Below are 18452 nucleotides of genomic sequence, written 5' to 3'. Positions count from 1 at the left end.
ACGCACTGCAATGGTTAGCAAGAGCAGACGAGGAGAGGGGAGTGAGAAAGAAAACAGAAGCAAGTCAGACAATGAGGCGCTAAATCAGTTACAGGGTATGGTGAAAGACTTGACCCAAGGTTTTGGTCAGAGCGCAGAAAAAAGTCCCATCCACACAAAGAGCAGAGGGCTCGTAGAGTTCACAAGCACGTTTAATTTTGTAAGACTGTCAAGTCCTACAGATAACTTCAGAAATAATTAAAAAAACACAGCACCAGTAAGCGATGCCAGAACAAATGCTATCGAAAGGAGCAGAATCAGTTACAGACTGTTAGGTGGAAACATCTTCTGCAACCATCGCAGCTGGTCCGTCAGCAGAAACTGCATCACCACTCGGATGAGATCTCCAAGAAGCACACAGAGCCTGGGAGGAATAGGCAGGAGTTTCTGCACAGCATCTTGATGACACAGTGCACTCAGCAAGACGCAAAGAAAAGCCCAACTTTGTTCATAAATAGTCCTGAATCTGGCACTGTAGTGGTACTCCACGGAGGGTAAGCAGAGACTGCTACCTAAAACTCTCCCTCCAGTTTTAAATGCACACCTGTCAGTCTGCGCGGTTCAAGAGCTGTGATGCACTGCTACAGACAAGGCACAACCTAGCTAACTGCTTTAAGCACCCTTTTCTTCCCTTGGTCTCCTCTCCAGCCTCATCCTATGTGAACTGGTCTTACCTGTATGGGAAGCATCTCCCACAAAGCTGGCCTTTTGGAAAAATAACTAACAACAGAAAAACAGTGAGACCAAACCACTCCCTTTCCCCAGAAACTCAGACCCTCTGCATCGCCTGATGCAAGTTACACACATTATTTTTTGTCTTGTGGGGGTGTGTGCATCAGGTCCGAGGCCCTAATGCAATCCAGAGCATTTGCAAAGAGCCTGATCCACAGCAAGTGGCTCAAGGGGACGTGCTGCGGTTACTGAACCTAACGGCAGCTGGGTACCAGGAGTTCAAGCACTTTCTAAGAACACCTGCTGTGAATATTCCTTTTCTCTGCCTGCTGTCTTCAGAGCCTCGCTGGAAATCTTGCCTCAAGAACAAAACCTCAAGCTGATACTTCAAAGTGTTTCAAAATCCTTCTGCATATACAGAATTTATTTTAGAAAGAAATCATATAAATAAGCTATGATATTAACTACAGAAAATGAAGCATTTTATTGAGAAACAGCAATACAGTAACAGTCATACCACGTGGTTTGCACTCCCTGCCCGAATAAAGCGACCCTGTACATGCAGCCACAGCTCTCTGATGCCCGAGCGTGATACAAAGCAACTGAGCGTAGAGAAAGTCTCCCTCACAACAAACTGCATCAGTCTAACAACCAATGCAAATTGCTGCTGAGTCACACAAAGCAAGGCTCAGTGAATGCAGAACTTGAAGTGAATCATGAGGGAATCAGAAAAGACCTTTAAATTTTTGTAAAAGTGAACCTGAACTACAGGAACATAAAAAAAAACATTGAAAAGCAACAGGCACCTCATTTTTAAAAGGTCACATGTAAAAGGGCAATGGATACTGGTGTCATAAACACAGGTTATGCCTAGCCTAGATGACCCACACCTTATCTCCGCTCTGCCCAGTGTGCCGAGTATGATTATTGTTTTACTCTTAAGTCAAGCGTAACAGACAGGAGCATTTACGTGCCCGCCACATATGGCCCAGGATGAACACTTCCCTGTATCCCACATCCACAGCAAATGGGAGCAGAGCTGCCCGGGGACGCAGCCCATGGCTGGGGCAGGCACGCTGCTCTAACACAGGATGAGTTTTGGCAACCCGCCGCAAGTACATCTCTGCAGGCAAAGTAGTTACCGATGCCACAGCAAAAGGCAAGTACACAACCAAAAGAAGAATTTCCTGGGATAATTCCCAGCATCTTCGCTTTGCAATTACCCACCTCTGCTTCAGAAAAGGTAACATGGGCTGAAATATGCTTGCTCCCACGTACCAGTGGCCTTTGTGTGTCTTTAGGGATGGTGTCAAAGCTACAGGGTAGGGTGATTTGTCTGCTAAATCTAGGTTTGCCCGTGTTTCTAAGTGTAAAGCACTTGGTTATTATGGGAACGTAAAGGACACTTAGCCAACTACCTCTGCACCAACACACATCGTGCGCTGTCATTATATAATACCTGGGGCTCTCAGATTAAGTTGCCTGTGTTGCAGTACCTGCAGCACAGCCAATACAAGGCAAGAGAGATTTCTGGCTGCCTCCTGGGTCATGGTAATTGAACACAGTAACTCTTTCACACAGCCTTAGTAGTGCAAACTCAAAAGTGCTCTGGGATCTTCTGGACTGAACAACACTACTTAAAGGTCAGCCACTCATTAGAAACAGCCACAGCTTCACTTCTCAGCACTTTCCAACCTGACATCAAACATTTGCCTCTATCATGGAGAAAGGGAGGAGGTAAAAGATACCAGGAGGGGCGTATTTCAAGGGACAGTGCACGCCAGAAGCATCAGAATAAAACTGGAGATTAAAAGCTGCCTGATGCCCTCTTCCATAAGATACTCTCCAACATGCCAGGAGATGTTGAAACTATAGATACAAATACACACGGCCCGGCAAACTGCAAACTGAGCACTATCATCCACTGCAGCACATGTGAGAAGTGATCTGATGCAGATGGCTACCACCCACTCTGCACTTCCCCAGCTGCTCACCAGCCTGGGCAGCCAAGATGGGAATTGTCCGGCCACCTCCGAGCCTGGCCATGCACCAGGCCGCTTTCCGCGCGGTTTGCCATCACTCAGGATGCCTGTCCCACCAGGAGCCACCACCAACCTGTGACTGCCTGTGAGCTGGGTGCTCAGCTCCCACCCCAGCTGTTTCTCTAGTTACATTAAACACGCAGAATTCAGCTGCAGCTGCTCAGGCTGCTTCCAAAAGGACTCTCCTTTTAATTAAAAATTTTCTATTAAAAAGCATTGAATTGTGTAATGCAAATAATCCTCTAGAAATCATCTGTTCCAGAGGCTAATGACCAGCTTTGTTAGAGCAGTAACTAAAGCAGCAGGACAGTTAGCTAACAGGACACAGCATGCTGCTGTTAACCAGTCCCTTCGGAACGTCGACTCTTTCCCTCCTCCTCCTCCTTCCAAATCTGACACAGAGAGGTTACAGTATGCTGGATATAAACTAGCTTGCTGCAAACTCCCCAAGCCCGCAGCATTTCACACCGATTGCAGTTTTAAAGCTCCAGAAAATGGAAGAGAAGAAGGGCTTGTTAACACTCCACTCGGGTTCAAGCAGAACCGAGCTGCTGCAGGCTCTGCAAAGAGACAAGGAACAGTCTGAAGGGAGCAGGAAAAGGCACACATGCACACAGAGGTGGGGGTTTTCCCCCACACCATTGTTCTTACTGTAACCTTTATAACACTCTGGCCCTAAAAAATGAAGTAAAAGCAGTGCCTTTTCTGCCATACATGGTGCCAAGGCAGAGGGAATTCCCTTAGGCACAGAAATTCACAGCCTAGAAAGAAGCTGAAGGGAGAACAGTATCTTTCCTGTTAAGAAACTGGTCCTTCTGCAGAGGTAAAACCCAAAAAGTTTTTTTTAAAAAAAAACAACCACAAAGTATTTTTTAAAATACGTTTCAGTGCCAAGTAAATGTTATTTCTCCTTGAATTTTGCGATGTCTGTATTGAAAGGCTGAAGTTCAGTGCGTGACACACGACACTTAGTATGCCCTACTTAAACATTACATGAGCCAAAAGAGTGCATTAGCAGGAATATTTCCTACTTTCCTGATAACAGTGCAATCACAGCCATCCAGAATTGTTATTAATAATTTCCGATAATCCACATACCAGATAAGCAAAGTACTGTTGATAACCACTAGCATTATATGAGAGCTTTTTCTAAAAAAAACCCAAAATAATAACAAGCCAACTTTATCAGTATGTCAGAGAAAACGCACAGAGAACACCCTCTCTATTAGAATTAACAAAATAAAGGTAGAGGTCATGACAAATTCTAGGGGCTCAGACTCTGCAGCTTTGCTACACACATTGCTGCCATCAGGGCCAAATCAGCCTTTGGTGTTGCACAGCATCGCTCCCGTCCATGCAGGCAGGTGTTCTGCCTGACATCCCCCCAGCCTTGCTGCCTTCACCCAATTTTCACAACTCCTTTCTCACATCGCCCAGGACACTCACTAAATGCTGCCACAAGGGAAGCTCTGTTCAAAACGCAGGCTGTGCCTGCAGGATTGCACCAGAGCGCAGCTTCCCCCTGTTCTGTTCAGAGCTCTGGCAAGGGAAACCTCAAAGGAGGCTCCTTCCATTTCCTCAACGCCGTTGTAATCAGAAACAGGGGGAAAGAAAATTAAGGGAATTCGCCAACTTTTGCAGTACCTTTGAGTCTGACTGCACCAAGTCTGGCCATCATCCCACTATTTATAATTTTTTTTAAGGGATTGCTTGCATACAGATAAATCTCACAGCTGAAGAGATGAACAACAAAATCCAAATCCCTCTCTAGTACAGAACACGAAGTCACACAAAATAAATATATTCCCTGGCAAGGAAGAAAATGCAATTGTTACTCCATTCCCAAATTGAGGGTGATTATGGAGAAACATTTTTCTTAAAATTACAGGAATATAGAAATTGCGGGACAGCAGCTTTAAAGAGCAGGCCAGGCATGGGAGCATCCTACTTGGAAACCACTGAGTTTCCACAGGACAGCAAGCACAGCCAAACCACTGGAGAATCCCCAGCATTTTAACTATTCTTTGTGCATAACATCCTTTCTGTCCCAATTGCAAAGGCAGTCTGGATGTCTGCAGCCAAATGAAAACAAGGAAATGTGCTGTTTACAGCAAAACACAGCCTACTTTTTTTCCCCCTTGTTCACTAAGGAAGCAATTCAAATCTCTTGTTAAGGAAAAGGTGATAAGAAAACATTCCAAGTAGCAGCAGGGGGGGAAAAGTGAGGGCCTGCTTACCAAGAGTAGCATCTTAAAATGAAGAAGGAGCGAACCTTCAGTTGCAGCTGATACTGCTAGGACAATAAACCCAGTATTAGGTCTGCAGACACGATCAATGCACCCCATTTCCCACCCAGGTTAGTTATGAGCACTGTGGGATTCTCCAGCTGGGCTGCACGCAGAAGCACAGCATCCTTCTTGGTCCTTGCAGCAATCTGCACCTTGATCGTAACCATCATTTAAGGGCACACAAACAGGAGACCTTTTTTTATACACATCCATCAAAATCACTCCCACGAGACAGAGGTACTAGGAGGACACACCACTTGTCAAAGGAAATAAAACTGAACTGGGTCAAAAGAAATTCTTCTAATTCACAGGAGATTTCTATACCGTCTTCTCTCCATGTTAAATAAGGACGTGTCCAAACTTCTGGTTTATCCTGAGAGAAGCCAACAGATAGAAGTTAAAATAAAAAGAATTCAGGTGCAAGTGCATTTTGGAGAGAAAGTCAGAAGCAGGAAAACCCTGAAAAAGCAATAATTCTGATAGATGCTGAGGACAGCGTTTCACTACTGCTATAAATTCCCTCAAAGAAATTAATTCTGAAGCAGTTCAGCAAAGGATATGAAGGCAGAAATCAGAAAGAGCATTTGGCTCTGGCTCTTGGGCTACCACCAGCCTCTCTTAAAATCACTATTTTTAATTATTCTAGACCTAAGTGCACAAGGCTCTTCACAGCAAATCCTGCCATGAGCTGGGACACAACCAACCAGAAGTGCTCAGTTTGAACTACAAACAAAAGATACTCAAGAACTACTTTTGTACTGTCGGGTTAAAATTATATAAGAAAGAGGAGAGATCATTTGGTAACAGATCCAAAGAGGAAGCACATATTTATACCGCGTAGCAAAGAAAATTTAGAAGTAGGAGGGCAACACCTAACACAGTAAACAAAATCCATGCACGGCACAGACTTCACGGTACGCTGAACAAGCCACAAATCCTACTCTTGTAGGAGAACACAGGAACGCTAAGGAGTTTTGAAAACTATGAATGAGGATTTTTACCAAAATTTTTGCATCATTATTGCTTTGGGAGTCTTAGGACAGGAAAGGTCACATTCGGCACTGTGCTGAACTTCCCAGCTGCACTGAACAAGCCTGCAGGAGGACACCGGGGTTCCCAGCCCCGTCACTGCTCTAATATTTGATGGGTAGCAGCAAGCATGGGAGAAAACGGAATTCTCCACAACAGAATCCCTATGTAGTGAATAAACTACAGGACTTAAAAATCAAATATACTGACTGACTGAACTAAGCAGCAGACCAAAAGAGCTGTTCCAGTAAGAAAGAGTCAGTATTTCAACAGACGGCAAGTTTAGCTCTACACGGAGCAGAAGGCAATGGCGAGGGTTATTTTATCTTAGCCATTGCACAAGCTTCAGTGGCACAATCAGGAAAGGGCCTGCGCATGAACGGTCAGAGCTATGAACGTGTTATAAAAACCTGCTTCTTTCCTGCAAAACAGGGACCAAGAAGAAAGCTTTATCACTCGCTTCTAGATGTTCCCAAATACAACCGTGTCAAATGCCTGCAAGATTTATAAGTAAGTGAATTGCTGGAACAGTACGTTGTTCAAGAAGTGGAATTCCCCATAGAGCCGTGTCTCTTGCCAACTTCCACAGGCATTTTATCTGCTTACTGACAGTGGGGTTTTAATGATGTTGCCTTCTGCCTCTCTTTAACACTCCCGCATCCTCCGTAATGGGTGCATCTTTTCTGCCTTTAAAACAAGGTGGAGTGAACAGATCACTGATGGATCTCCATCCAGTTCTGCTGTATTTGGTGACCAGGGCTGGCACGTGGTTTCTCTGGACCAGAATCCACAATATGCTATAAAGTTATCAAGAGGGGGGAAAAAACCCCAACAAGTTGAAAGTTAGGGAAAGAAGCCCTTCTTCTACTGAACTGAAGTCAGAGGCAACCAGGTGTAATGGCACATTCAAATGGACGGTTTGCAATGAGAACACGGTACATTCCGTGAGTCAGAAATCAGAAAATTGCCTCGAGTCAACTTTCTCCTGTCCAGACTAAAAAAACCTTACTGCAACACTAAGCTTTTACAAGGATTACTCCACTGTGATTACCTTGGCCATAACGTGCACCTAAAGACAAGCCAAACACCCAATTACAGAGCAATAGCCTATAATTAGGGCTAAGGTTTGATGAAAGCCTGTTATGGTAACTCAGAAAGCCGTCATTTCACAAAAAGCAACAGCCAAAGGACATATCACCACTATTTTGTACCTAGAGTAACCTTTATTTTATCGTAGTGTTACGGTCATCGTGTGGCCATTCAGAATCTCCACAGCAGAATCAACTGTCTTGCAGCAAACGAGTAAGAACCACAAATTCAACGACAGGTTTGCTTTATATGCTCTGTATAGGCAGGAAAGAAAAGCAGCCCACCTCACAGGGTCCTAACTTTCAATACTCTGCCCGGACTCACTAGAGGCTCAGGTCACCATAGAAAGAGCAGGACATGCTGCAACGTAGTTTGCAACAAAAATAGTAACAACAAGATTTAATGGGGAAATTAAAGCAAGTGCAAAATCTGCAGAATTCTTCAGGATTGCTGCAGTGTTCCTAGGATAGCTCACACTGGGCTTGGTGAGGCATCGCACCAAGTATTCATCTAGGAGAGTTTACAACATCGAATGGCAGTAACTAGGTGATTACTAACTGCTAATACACATTTCAAGGAAAAAAACTACTGCTGGATCAGGACAACATGTTTCCCTTTGATGACAAGGTAACAAGACCCAGGAATAGGAAGCAGCAACGCATGCAGCATCTGGACTTCAGCAAGGCCTCTGACAGCAGCTGACATGCTATTTCCATAAGCAATTTAGAAAAAATGCATATTCAGAACTAGCTTGTAATGGTGTATACAACTCATTGAAAAAATATACTCAAAATTGATCACTGTCAAACTGGAACAATGCAACAAGTGATATCTTCAGGAGTCTGTCCAGAGTCCAAAAGTATTCAACAGTGTTATTAAGTATCTACCTGATACAATAGATATGCCATTGCTATCAAAAATCACATTACTGTGGGGGGAGTTGCAACCCTATTATACTATCAGAAGATAAATCAAAATGGTCTTGAGAAATCTGGGGGGAGCCCACAGAGTAGATATCTCTCTCTTTGTTTTAATAAAGACAAATGTAATGTACGCTTTGACAGGAATCCTCATCTACACAAGATGGAAAAATTATTTGCTTGCCAGAAGTTCTGCAGAAAGTCTGGAGAAATAATGCGTCAGAAAGCAACTGTGCATCAACAAAATATTTAAATGGCATTTAAATGGCAAGTTTCACAGGCTGATATACAGAACGAGAGTATCTTTGGTAGGACAGGTAAAGCAATTCTTCCTCCCCAGTCAGCACTGACATGGCCTTAGTTAGAATCTTATGTCCACTTTTGGGCATCACATTTCTAGAGAGATATGAAGCAACTGGAGAAAGTCCAGCAAAAGAAAAAAGGGGAGGGGGAAGAAAAAAAAGAAAGGAGAAAAAAAAAACAGAAAGAAAAAAAAGACTAGGAGTCTAGAAAACATGACGTATGAGAAAAGATTGAAAGAATTGGGTTTGTTTAGTCTGAAGAAAAAGATGACTAAAAAGAGACATGATAACAGTCTTCAAATATGTAAAAGAGTGTTACAAGAAAGGAAAACTACTTTCCACATATACTCTGGATATAACTAGAAACAACGAGCTAAGCTAGCAGCAGAGTATGGTTTTTCTAATGTCTGACAGAAAACTTAAGCATTTGAAAGACTGCCACTAGGGGCTGTGGAAGCATTAAAGGTTTTTAAGAACAAACATGCCTGGAATCAGCCAGGTACGAAAAGTTTTCACAGGACTGCTGAATGGACTGTATGACTTCCTGAGGTTTTATTCCACACACTTTGATTCTGTGTTGTAGGCATAAAACTTAATTCCTTTATTGCTATTTGCGACCACCCGTTGAGTTTAAAATGACTAGTCTCTTTATCTTAAAAAAACCCAAACCTGTTCTTTCTAGGCAGAGGAAATACTCTGTAGAAAATGCAAGAACCACCGCCATTCCCCCAAACAGTCTTTTCCGAATCACAATACAACAGGAGACATGCGCTGCCACTCATCATGGATGAGGCACAAGCTGCAGAATTGAACCAGGAATGCGGTATGTCTCCCGTTTTGGTTTTCCTCTTGTGTATAAGAGTTACTCTGTGAGAGGCTTGGCAAGAAAAGGTGTAAGAAATGATAAAAAGAAGAGATGATGACAGCGAAGGTAAGGCCAAAGTAAAAAGTGACTAAACCAAGGCAACAAGACTTATGGGGCAAACGAAGCTCAGTAACTAGCTAATACGAGTTTTAGTCATTCTGAATATTGCCAAGCAATACATTTACCGACCAATATATTTATCAGTGCAAATGACTGTAGCAGGTGGCCACCACTACTCTTTATGTCATACCTCCACAACTACACTCAGATGCAACAAAGCTCTTTCTGCTGAAGAGCTGCTACTAAGGTGGCTTGGCATTTTGTGAGGTCCTGAGCTTGTGGAAACTGCTTCTTCATCACATATGGGACAGGCTGCAGGTGCTAGTCCACAGGGTATGCTGTGGGGCACCTTTCCCCTCCCAGGGTTTCAGAGGGTAGGAGCAACTGATTACAAAGCTGAAAGCCAGGAGACCAGACAGATGTCCTTAAAACATCACCTACACTGACACACAGGGTTACGCAGAAGACAGACAATGTAATGCATCACAGCTTTCCCAGACAGGGATATTTAACAGTGGCTTGGTTGAAGGCAGCAGTTTGGTATTTCTTAATGTTTTCTTAAATAAATTAACTCGAATTAGACCTTAGCTAGGATCCTAGAGGCTTTATTTGTTTAAAGATCTAAAAAGGGGATTATTAATGGTCCAAAGTTTTTGCTCAAAGAAACTTCCAGCAACATGCGATTTCTCTAAAAGAAACCATATGACAAACTTCATAGTGGAGCTACAGAACTATATAAAAATCCATATCCTTTCTCTACATTTCATTAAATAACGTAGTTTTGGTTCAGAGTTGTGCCTTCTTTTGCCTCTTCCTATTTTCCTAGACAAAACTATTCCACTATTCCCTTTACTTTTTTTTCCCTCCTTTTTCCTTTTTTCCTCCTCCTTTTTTTTTTTTTTTTTTTTTTTTTTTTCCCCCCACTGCCAAAATGGGCAATTTCTTTTTGGTCTCTTGTTTTTGGAGTAAGTGGCCACTGTAATGAGAAGAGCTGACATATTAGCCCACCCTCCTTTAACTCTGGGCACGTCACTGAATACAGCATTTAAACGTATATATTAACAAGTGCCAAAAAGGGGAAACAGAAGACAGGTGCGGGGAAAACAAACACAACAGCCCACTCCCATTGCTGAATGTCAAATGAACAGACAAGTCATGCAGCACCCAATAAGCAGGGACAGCTCTGCATGGGCGAGCACACGGGACCACAGCAGAGTTTGGTGAACACCTGGGCCAGGATGCTAAGGAATGGGACAGAGTCATACGCAGAATTTGTCAAAGAGAGAAAACGAGGTGATTTCAACAGGGAAGTTTGACAAGTTGTGGTGAACATTCAGAATACATCTGCCCTCTGACAGCGTGCTAGATGAGACACACTACTTCTCTCTCACCCCCATCCCTCTGAGCCCAAGGAGGTTTACCAATATTTGGATGCTTTAGAAGTCGACAGATTCGAGCTTCACGTTCCAGTTTCTGGTGATCTGAAAGAGAATAAGAAACAAGGCATTAAGTACCGCAACTCTGAACTAAGCTTTTGTTCATATTCAACAGAGAAAGGAGCACAGTGACCCAGCAGATGTCCAGAGAGGTGGGATTTGCTAGAACATAACTGTCTCCCAGAACCTCACAGCCGTTTCAGGCGAGGGCGATGCAGCTGGGGCTGCAAGAGGACCTCCACTCCTGCTACAGGGTAGCACTAAACTGGTATTCCCTCCCTGGATTCCAAGTGAGTAGCCGCAGAGTCAGAGATGCTGCTCTTCCCTCAGTCTCACAGATATGCCAAAGGCACCTCCAGTGACACCCCTTCTGAGACTTTCCCCCTTCTCCAAGGCTGGAGAGGAGGAGAAAAAGTTTCTGAAAAAATAGTCCACATGAAATAGGAAAAGGACCTGATTGCATTCCAGAGAAGCACTGGGGAGGAAGGACAGAGTCAGAGGGAGAAATACACAGCTCCTGCTAGTGCACGGCCATCACATGAAGTAGGGAACTCCGCCAGCTCCAGTGAACTGTAAAGGTAACCATACTTCAGTACCCGTGGATGGACACGCTGGCGAAATGCTGATCAAGCACTCTGAGATCTCCAAGCAAGCATTTCTGCCCAAACGCTAAGCATGCTTATTCCAGCCCAAAGGCAACGTCTGTTCCATCACAACTGTCCTCTGGATTAAAGGAAAAAATATCAAGAAGAGTAACAAATGGTTTCTCCTCCCTAGGAATGTAACACACATGAGCGCCACGGATGGAGAGGGAGCTAAAGCAACTGTGATCACCTCAGCCAAAAAGCAGCGGGGCTTTTAGCCACTGAGGGTCAGCCAGGAGATCTTTCACTACAGCAAGGACTGAGTCCTGAACTTTCACTACAAAGCCCCCATCCTCGCAAACGAAATGCTCACATTGGACAAGCACAGATCTGCTGAAAGGATGCGAGGGAGGCAAGCCATTTAGGCAGCACTGGCATCTGCTAAACTCTCGACTTTTGGGGATGCAGATGCCTAGAATGAGGCAAGCAGCAAGGACTGCCCTTCCTCCCCAGTCCAGCCATGGAAAGAATATAGCAAGGGGAAGCAGCAGTCCCTGCCTGCTCTTGATACTTCTTCTGTAGCAGATCTTTGGCAGACAGCCTTGAAAACACACCTTCTCTGCACCCCCTGTGATACACAAGTCTTCTCCACAGGAGTAAGCGTGACCCTTTGCTGGGCTACTCAGCAGTCACTGGTAGGAATGCAGCATCCTCTGATTTATAGGAAAGCCACTGGAGACCCACTTCAAAGCCACGCTACACTGCTCTGCCTGAGAACACAGCATGTGCAGCTCCCTGGTCCTTGCATGGTCTTCCCTTCCCATCGTAAATGAAGGCTTTGGGCAACTGCTCTCTTCCCCGTGAGCTGAAGATGGAGACCAAGCCAGATCTCAGCTCAGAACACCCAGGCTGGGAATAGCAGCTCAGGGCATTGCAGGTTTTCTGTCTTCTTTCCCACTGATGAACTGCAGAAAATGTCCCAATTAATACTTTATAGGGCTGAGATGTGCTTACATCCTCATCTGCTACTGTTCAGGGATGGGGGAAGGTAAATTACTTCTTTCATCTCTCCTTCCCTCTCAATCCTGGAAATTATTGTTGTTGTGGCATATATTTTAGAGTTCTGTGCCAGAACCACTCTCCAATAAAGTAGCAGGCAGCAAGAACGTCTGGAGAGCTTCCACACTCCCCAGGCCTTGGTGCAGTGCAAGCTCTTTCTCACCTGCATTGCTGGGGAAGGGTAGGGCTGCCTTGGCTTCGTTTTCAGCAGTATCTCTCACAAATAAAGTTTTGCAAAACACGGCTGCAAAGTAGCAAACTGTGCCGCATACTCTGCACTTGAGCCAGATTCTCACAGCAAGACGAGAGTTTAAGATAAACTATCCATAGCCCGGCTGCACGCCTGGGTCTTGCAAATTCCCCACTTACCCTCCCAGCTCTACTTGGAACTCCTACAGAAGGGGATCCTTCATCCACCCAGATCACGTTGCCCTCGTGCACGGTTACACTTGCTGAGAATCTGTTCCCAAGTACAAGGACACGGGGAAGCAGACAGCAAAAACAGCTGAGCAAAGGGGGAAGGAGAGGTAAAAGCTCACCACGTGCTACTCAGCCACCAAGTCCTGACAGCCAGGACAGACAGCTGACAGGAGCAAGGCTCAAACAAAATGACATAACCATCAAAATGCCATGGGAGATGTAAATCAAGAGCAATTGCTCCCCTGAAATCCTACACTGTCGTGCAGAGGGAGGGGAGCGGGCAGGGCAGCTAGTGATCATGGGCAGCAGCCACACCAGAACTTGTGACAAGAGGTCATCACCCCAACACCCCATCCCTCCAGCACCACACAGCCTGGCCGGAGACCAGAGGAGGAGTACAGCGCCCTGGTCACAAGGTACAGGAAACTATTTCTGGTCAGGGGGAAAGCATACCACACTCTTCTGTCTCCAGGGCAACAAAACAGGCAAACTCAAGCACAACCCGCAGAGAGAAAGCACACTCCAGCCCCGGGAGCAGCAGCCCACAGCAGCCAGCCGCTGCAACAGAGAGCAGTGAAAGGTCAGGCTGGGTGGGTTTCCTGCTGCGGGTCCTGGAGGATCACAGATTCTGTTCCCACAAGATCACCCATCCTGTTGCAGATGGTACCAGAACGCAGCCCAACCTGTGACTCAAAAAGAGCTCCTCCCCCCCCATCCCCAAAGACAGCTCCTTTGTACATCCTCCTTCATCACCCGGTGGCCCTTTGGCACAGTGATCTGGCTCTCATACCAGGGTGCAGTGGCAGAGTCGATTTGGTACTCAAGGGGAACAAGCCGGTACCTAAATGCATGAGGAACGAACACAGAGCTGCAATTTTTCTACCTTCCTCTGGTCTAGCAATGGTTATTCCCAGTAGAAGAAAGAAAAAACAAAATTCTGCAAGCCCAGCAGAACAGTCAAAGGCTGGGATTTAACACATCCTTTATACAGGGTCTTGGGGTCTTGCCGAACCTTAAAAATGCAAAGTATTCTTAACCGTATTAGAATAACAATGAAAAGACAACATGGGTTCAGACCCCTCTCTTACCAAGAGCTTGCAAAGGAAATAATATCTCTGCCTGGAACATCAGGCCTATTTCCCACCTTTTACAAACTATGAAATTCAACTACCCATTTCCATAACTTGCCTAAACCACACGTATCCTTTAGAAAACACAAGTGTCCACATTCAAGACTCCAACTGACAAAGCCATACATCCATAGAAATTACTCCAAGTGTTAGTTATCCTTCCTGTTAGAAAACTTAGCACTGCCATTCCTAGCCTGAATTCAGCTACCGCCGGCTTCCAAATACTGGATTGCATCAAGCTCTTTCCCTGCTACGTTACAGAGCTGTCTAGCCCTGAACCATAGCTGATGCTTAAAATTTAAGTACAGGATGTTACAAACACTCATCTAATATTAATTTGCTGTTTTCCAGCCAAAAAAAAAAAAAAAAAAAAGAGAGAGAGAGAATCTTATTTGGGCAATTCTTCTATCTACAGTCTGAAGCAGTGAGTATCTAAGACAGAAAAGTGCAGTCTATGTAGCTCTTTCATCGCAAAATTTAAAATATAAATGCTTAAGGAAATGTTGCTTAAAAACAGCAGGAGAAAACTTTCCCATGTTTGATACACAACCTAAAGTGTGAAAATCAGTTCCTTTTTATTAGTTCTTTAGATAATCTGATTTCTGCATCTTGATTCAGCATATGAGACTACATTTAAACCAAGTACCCTTAAGATCATTGCTCTGCAAATACTGCACTGTTCTAGGAAGTTAATATCAGGTTGCTTCAGTATATACCTGATAAAAAACTGCCTGTTCACAGAACTGGGATTTCTTTGGGTTGGGTTTTGATTTGTCTAGGGATTTACTTTAATAGAAAACAAGAAAGCTTGTGTTAGCAGCATTTGTGAGAGTTAAGGACCTGCAAAAATGAAACTGCTTCATTTTCTACAAACGTGCAGTCCCTTCACTGGGACAGGACTGCTTGTGCATGATGGATGGACAGGAGTGCCTGTACACAATCAATAACGTCACAGCTGTAACTGGCTCTAACTGAGCAGGCTAAACCAAATCAAACCCTGCTTGAGTACAGCAGACCAAAACCACAACAGTTTGGCCTGTATGTCCTAAATGCATCAAACTTCAGCAGATAAACGGTATAACATGATGTAAAAGAAAGGTGTACTTCACAGAAATAAAAAACAAAACACAGACAGCTTTACTTCAAGAAAACCTGGCAATCTCCAGCAGGGTGGGGAATATGGCTAGTTTTATATTGATGTGCATTTCTTACTCTTTTGTCAGAAAATCCTTTCGTTGCCTGACCATTTCAGTCTGTTACCCTGAAGACGCAGAGATGGATGAATAACCTAAGACCCATCTCCTGGGCTTCATTCTTCCCCAGGGAATCAGTTCCTGATTTTCTACTCCAGCCACTACACTCACAGCTGCTTTGCAGGAGGTTTTTCCTCAGGAGGTTTTTTTTCCTCCAAGGGTACCCGAGGCCTGGAGGAGAACATGTTCAGACACACAGGCAGGGCACAGGACATCTACAAATCCCAGCAGTCTAGAGCTGTCAAGTGAGAACATTTATGTAACAACAACAGCAGCAACAACAACAAAGATGAATAAAAAGGTCAAGGGTGCCTAATCAGCCTGTTGGGAAGCCGCGCTGAGGAGAAGGGGCTGCCAGGGCAGCGCAGGGAGACCTGTCTGCGTGGAGCTGAGGTACGCCTGCAACAGGCAGAGTCTGGAGCAAGACACCTGCAACAAACCCAAAGAGGAGACGAGTCCCAGGCAAACCGGGCGAGGGCCAAACCTGGGCTGGGGAGCAGAAGACCCTGCACAGGCAGCACAGCACGAAACCCTCCTGCTTTCGGACATGGCTGCCATGCCCCGACTGACTCCCGCTGCCGAGGGATGCGGAGAGGGGTTTTGTCTCAGCTGCAGGCAGCTGCCATGTGAACACAAGTCCAGCCAGAGCCTTGCCACAAGCTCCTCAAAGGACCGGTGTCTCCAGAGAGATGTGCCCTTTGCGTCCATACCTTCCACCTGCCCAAGGAACACTGACATTCATTGCTCTAGGAACACACAGTGGCAAAACCATGCTCATTTCAGTTAGTTCCTTCTCCTAGCCAACACAAATAGGAGACAGGATTAAAAACTAATTGAAAGAGTAGACAAAATAGTTATTAAAATAAAGCAAACCAAGATTTATCAGTGAAAGCAATTAATTTCACACCTACCAGGAAACAAGGCGGAAAAGGTGAATTCTACCACAGTATTTTCAACAAGCATTAGAAAGACAGCGCAGTTCCATGTGCAAAGGAGCACACCCACAGCAGCATTTACTGGCTTATTTTACCAAACTGCAGCTATACTGAGGTCCTATGGCTAAAGCTCTCTCTCTATTCAGTACACCAGCTTTAAGCAGAAAAAAAAAGGGGAGGATGATGATGAGTTTTGGCAGCCTAAAAAGTTTAGCCACCCTAATGGGAAGGCAGATTATTTCCTAAATGCAGTAAAAATTGATGCAGCAACAAAGCCAACACTTAGTTGTGAATGATCTCTGTTTGCTGAGAAACTTGTGTCATGCACGAAGAAACCTTGCTCCTCCCTTTACCAACACATCATCTTCCTGATCTCGACTGGAATATACAATCTGGCTGCGCAACACTACAGCCCACCTGTCTTCATCCTGCACTAGGACCATGCTCTATCGTTGCTGTTAAAGGAGGCTTGAAGCTATCATTCCTGTGGGAACACATTCTAGATTACATTTCTGAGAACGGGAAGAGTCCGGAAGAGGAATCAAACCCAAGGCAATAAATTCAGTTTGATTGCTGTCATCATGCCAATTCCGGGAGACAGTCAATTGGTGCCAGCTGCTAAGATACCATTTGAGTCGCTTCAAGACAGAAATCGAATTTGCATCAAATACATTCTGTAGTGTGAGATCAGTCTAAGCCTTCAGGTTCCTTCATGCTTTTCTTTGCCTGTTTAAATTTAAACTTCCTCTTTGAGACATTCCCAGCAAAAGAGAGCTAACTGCCTCATCCCACACTTCAAACCACAGAATTTCCCCCATATTCTATTATTTTTCCCACAAGACTGTGCTACAGAACAGCTGAGATCTCTCAGGACTTCCAGCAGGGTGGCACAGGACAGTATGCCAGCTCCCCCAAATTAAACATGAATACCAGCAAGTCTCAGATCACCACTACCTCTCCTTCTGCAGAAGTTGGTAGAGACAAACAAACAAAAAATCATGCTAGGCCTCAAGAACCACCAGAAGCCCCCACAGATTCAGCATATCCTTTCTGACAAGAACTAAGAGCAGATACCTAAATAAAAATATATAGAAAATAAGCATATAATGAGACCTCAAAAACAGTCCCCTTCCCTTCAGCTATTTGCAGCTCAGGACTTTGACATTTCCACATCAGTGTTTCTACACTGCCGTTTCAAAGACCAGCCAAAGCTAACGAATCTGGAACAGCATGCTACCCCCACTGCAGGTGACATTTCTGAAGGCCACAGCCTGTTCCCCAGCCTCCCAGCGCAGGACGGCCCCCGTGGCACGACGTGCCAGGCGTGAGGGCAGAGGGGCACCCATCCCCTCCCAGCACCACCAGTGCCTCTTCTGCAGCAACTGTGCAAGAGTCACCACGTCACTGGGGGAAGACAGAGCTGGAGCGAACAAGGGAGGATGGAACGGCAAAGCTCTGCCTCTCCCACCCTGCAAAAGCTAGAGAAACAAGACAGCGGTGAAACCCTCTTCACCTGCCTTCAACTACTGACAAAGAAAGAGGGTGAAGCACCAACAGGACACAATAAATAAATACAAGGCTTCTTTCAAGAAATGCCAGCAGACGTACTTTCTGACAAAGCCTTTCCTCTAGCAAAACCACTAATACTATTACCTTGTAACAGCCTTTTCCCACACACTCCCAACCTTCCAGAAACAAACAATTCCACGCATAAAAGTGTAATACTACTCCTAGAAGTACATACACACACAGATCTTACAACCAGCCACAAAGCTCACACAGCTGGTAATAAGCTGTGCTTCCACACACTGGTATCTGCGAACCCCTTGGTATTACTGTACCACAAAACCAAACCAAACAAAATAAAATGAACAAACTACAAGAACTTAGAACAGTTTCTGCTTTTTTGTTCAAGCAATGCAGAAAAAATAGACTATCAACACCGCAGACTACAAGTCAGGCCGGTTTAGGTAATTAATTATATTTGAATCTCCAATAAGCACCCTGAAGAGCGGGCCAGCGAAATTTATTCTCTTTTCCAATATTTCATTACCTTGTATTTACTTTGCAAAGATAATCTAACTGAAGGCAGATATGAACATGTATACAACAGTGGCAAAAGGAAAGAAGGCATTAAAAATACCTAAAAGAGAACGCAGTTTCTATGCTCGGTGTCAAAGCTGCCATTTCTTTTCATATGCGTATTTCTCAGCTTATCAGCAAACAACTTGTCCAATATTTTTCTTTGGATTATCCAGCAGGTTAATGTGGTAAGGGAAGGAGAAGTCCTGTCCTCTTGCTTTCAGCCAGAATGCACACCCTGATTATT

At 44.7% G+C, this 18452-nt stretch overlaps 1 protein-coding gene across 16 annotated transcripts in view; it reads right to left on the bottom strand.

Moving 5' to 3' along the window:
* CAMK2G (calcium/calmodulin dependent protein kinase II gamma) overlaps positions 1-18452 on the bottom strand; it is a 121701-nt gene that overhangs the window by 55775 nt on the left and 47474 nt on the right. For all 16 annotated transcript variants that reach the window (XM_055796934.1, XM_055796885.1, XM_055797070.1 and 13 more), the window contains one exon: positions 10728-10787. In XM_055796934.1, the coding sequence (XP_055652909.1) occupies positions 10728-10787 (60 nt within the window). The remainder of the gene's footprint in view (positions 1-10727; positions 10788-18452) is intronic.

Source organism: Falco peregrinus, chromosome 1, assembly GCF_023634155.1.
Source record: "Falco peregrinus isolate bFalPer1 chromosome 1, bFalPer1.pri, whole genome shotgun sequence".
NCBI classification, from domain to species: domain Eukaryota; kingdom Metazoa; phylum Chordata; class Aves; order Falconiformes; family Falconidae; genus Falco; species Falco peregrinus.
The sequence above is the reverse complement of the archived record's forward strand: the minus strand, read 5'-3'. Positions and strand labels throughout refer to the sequence as shown.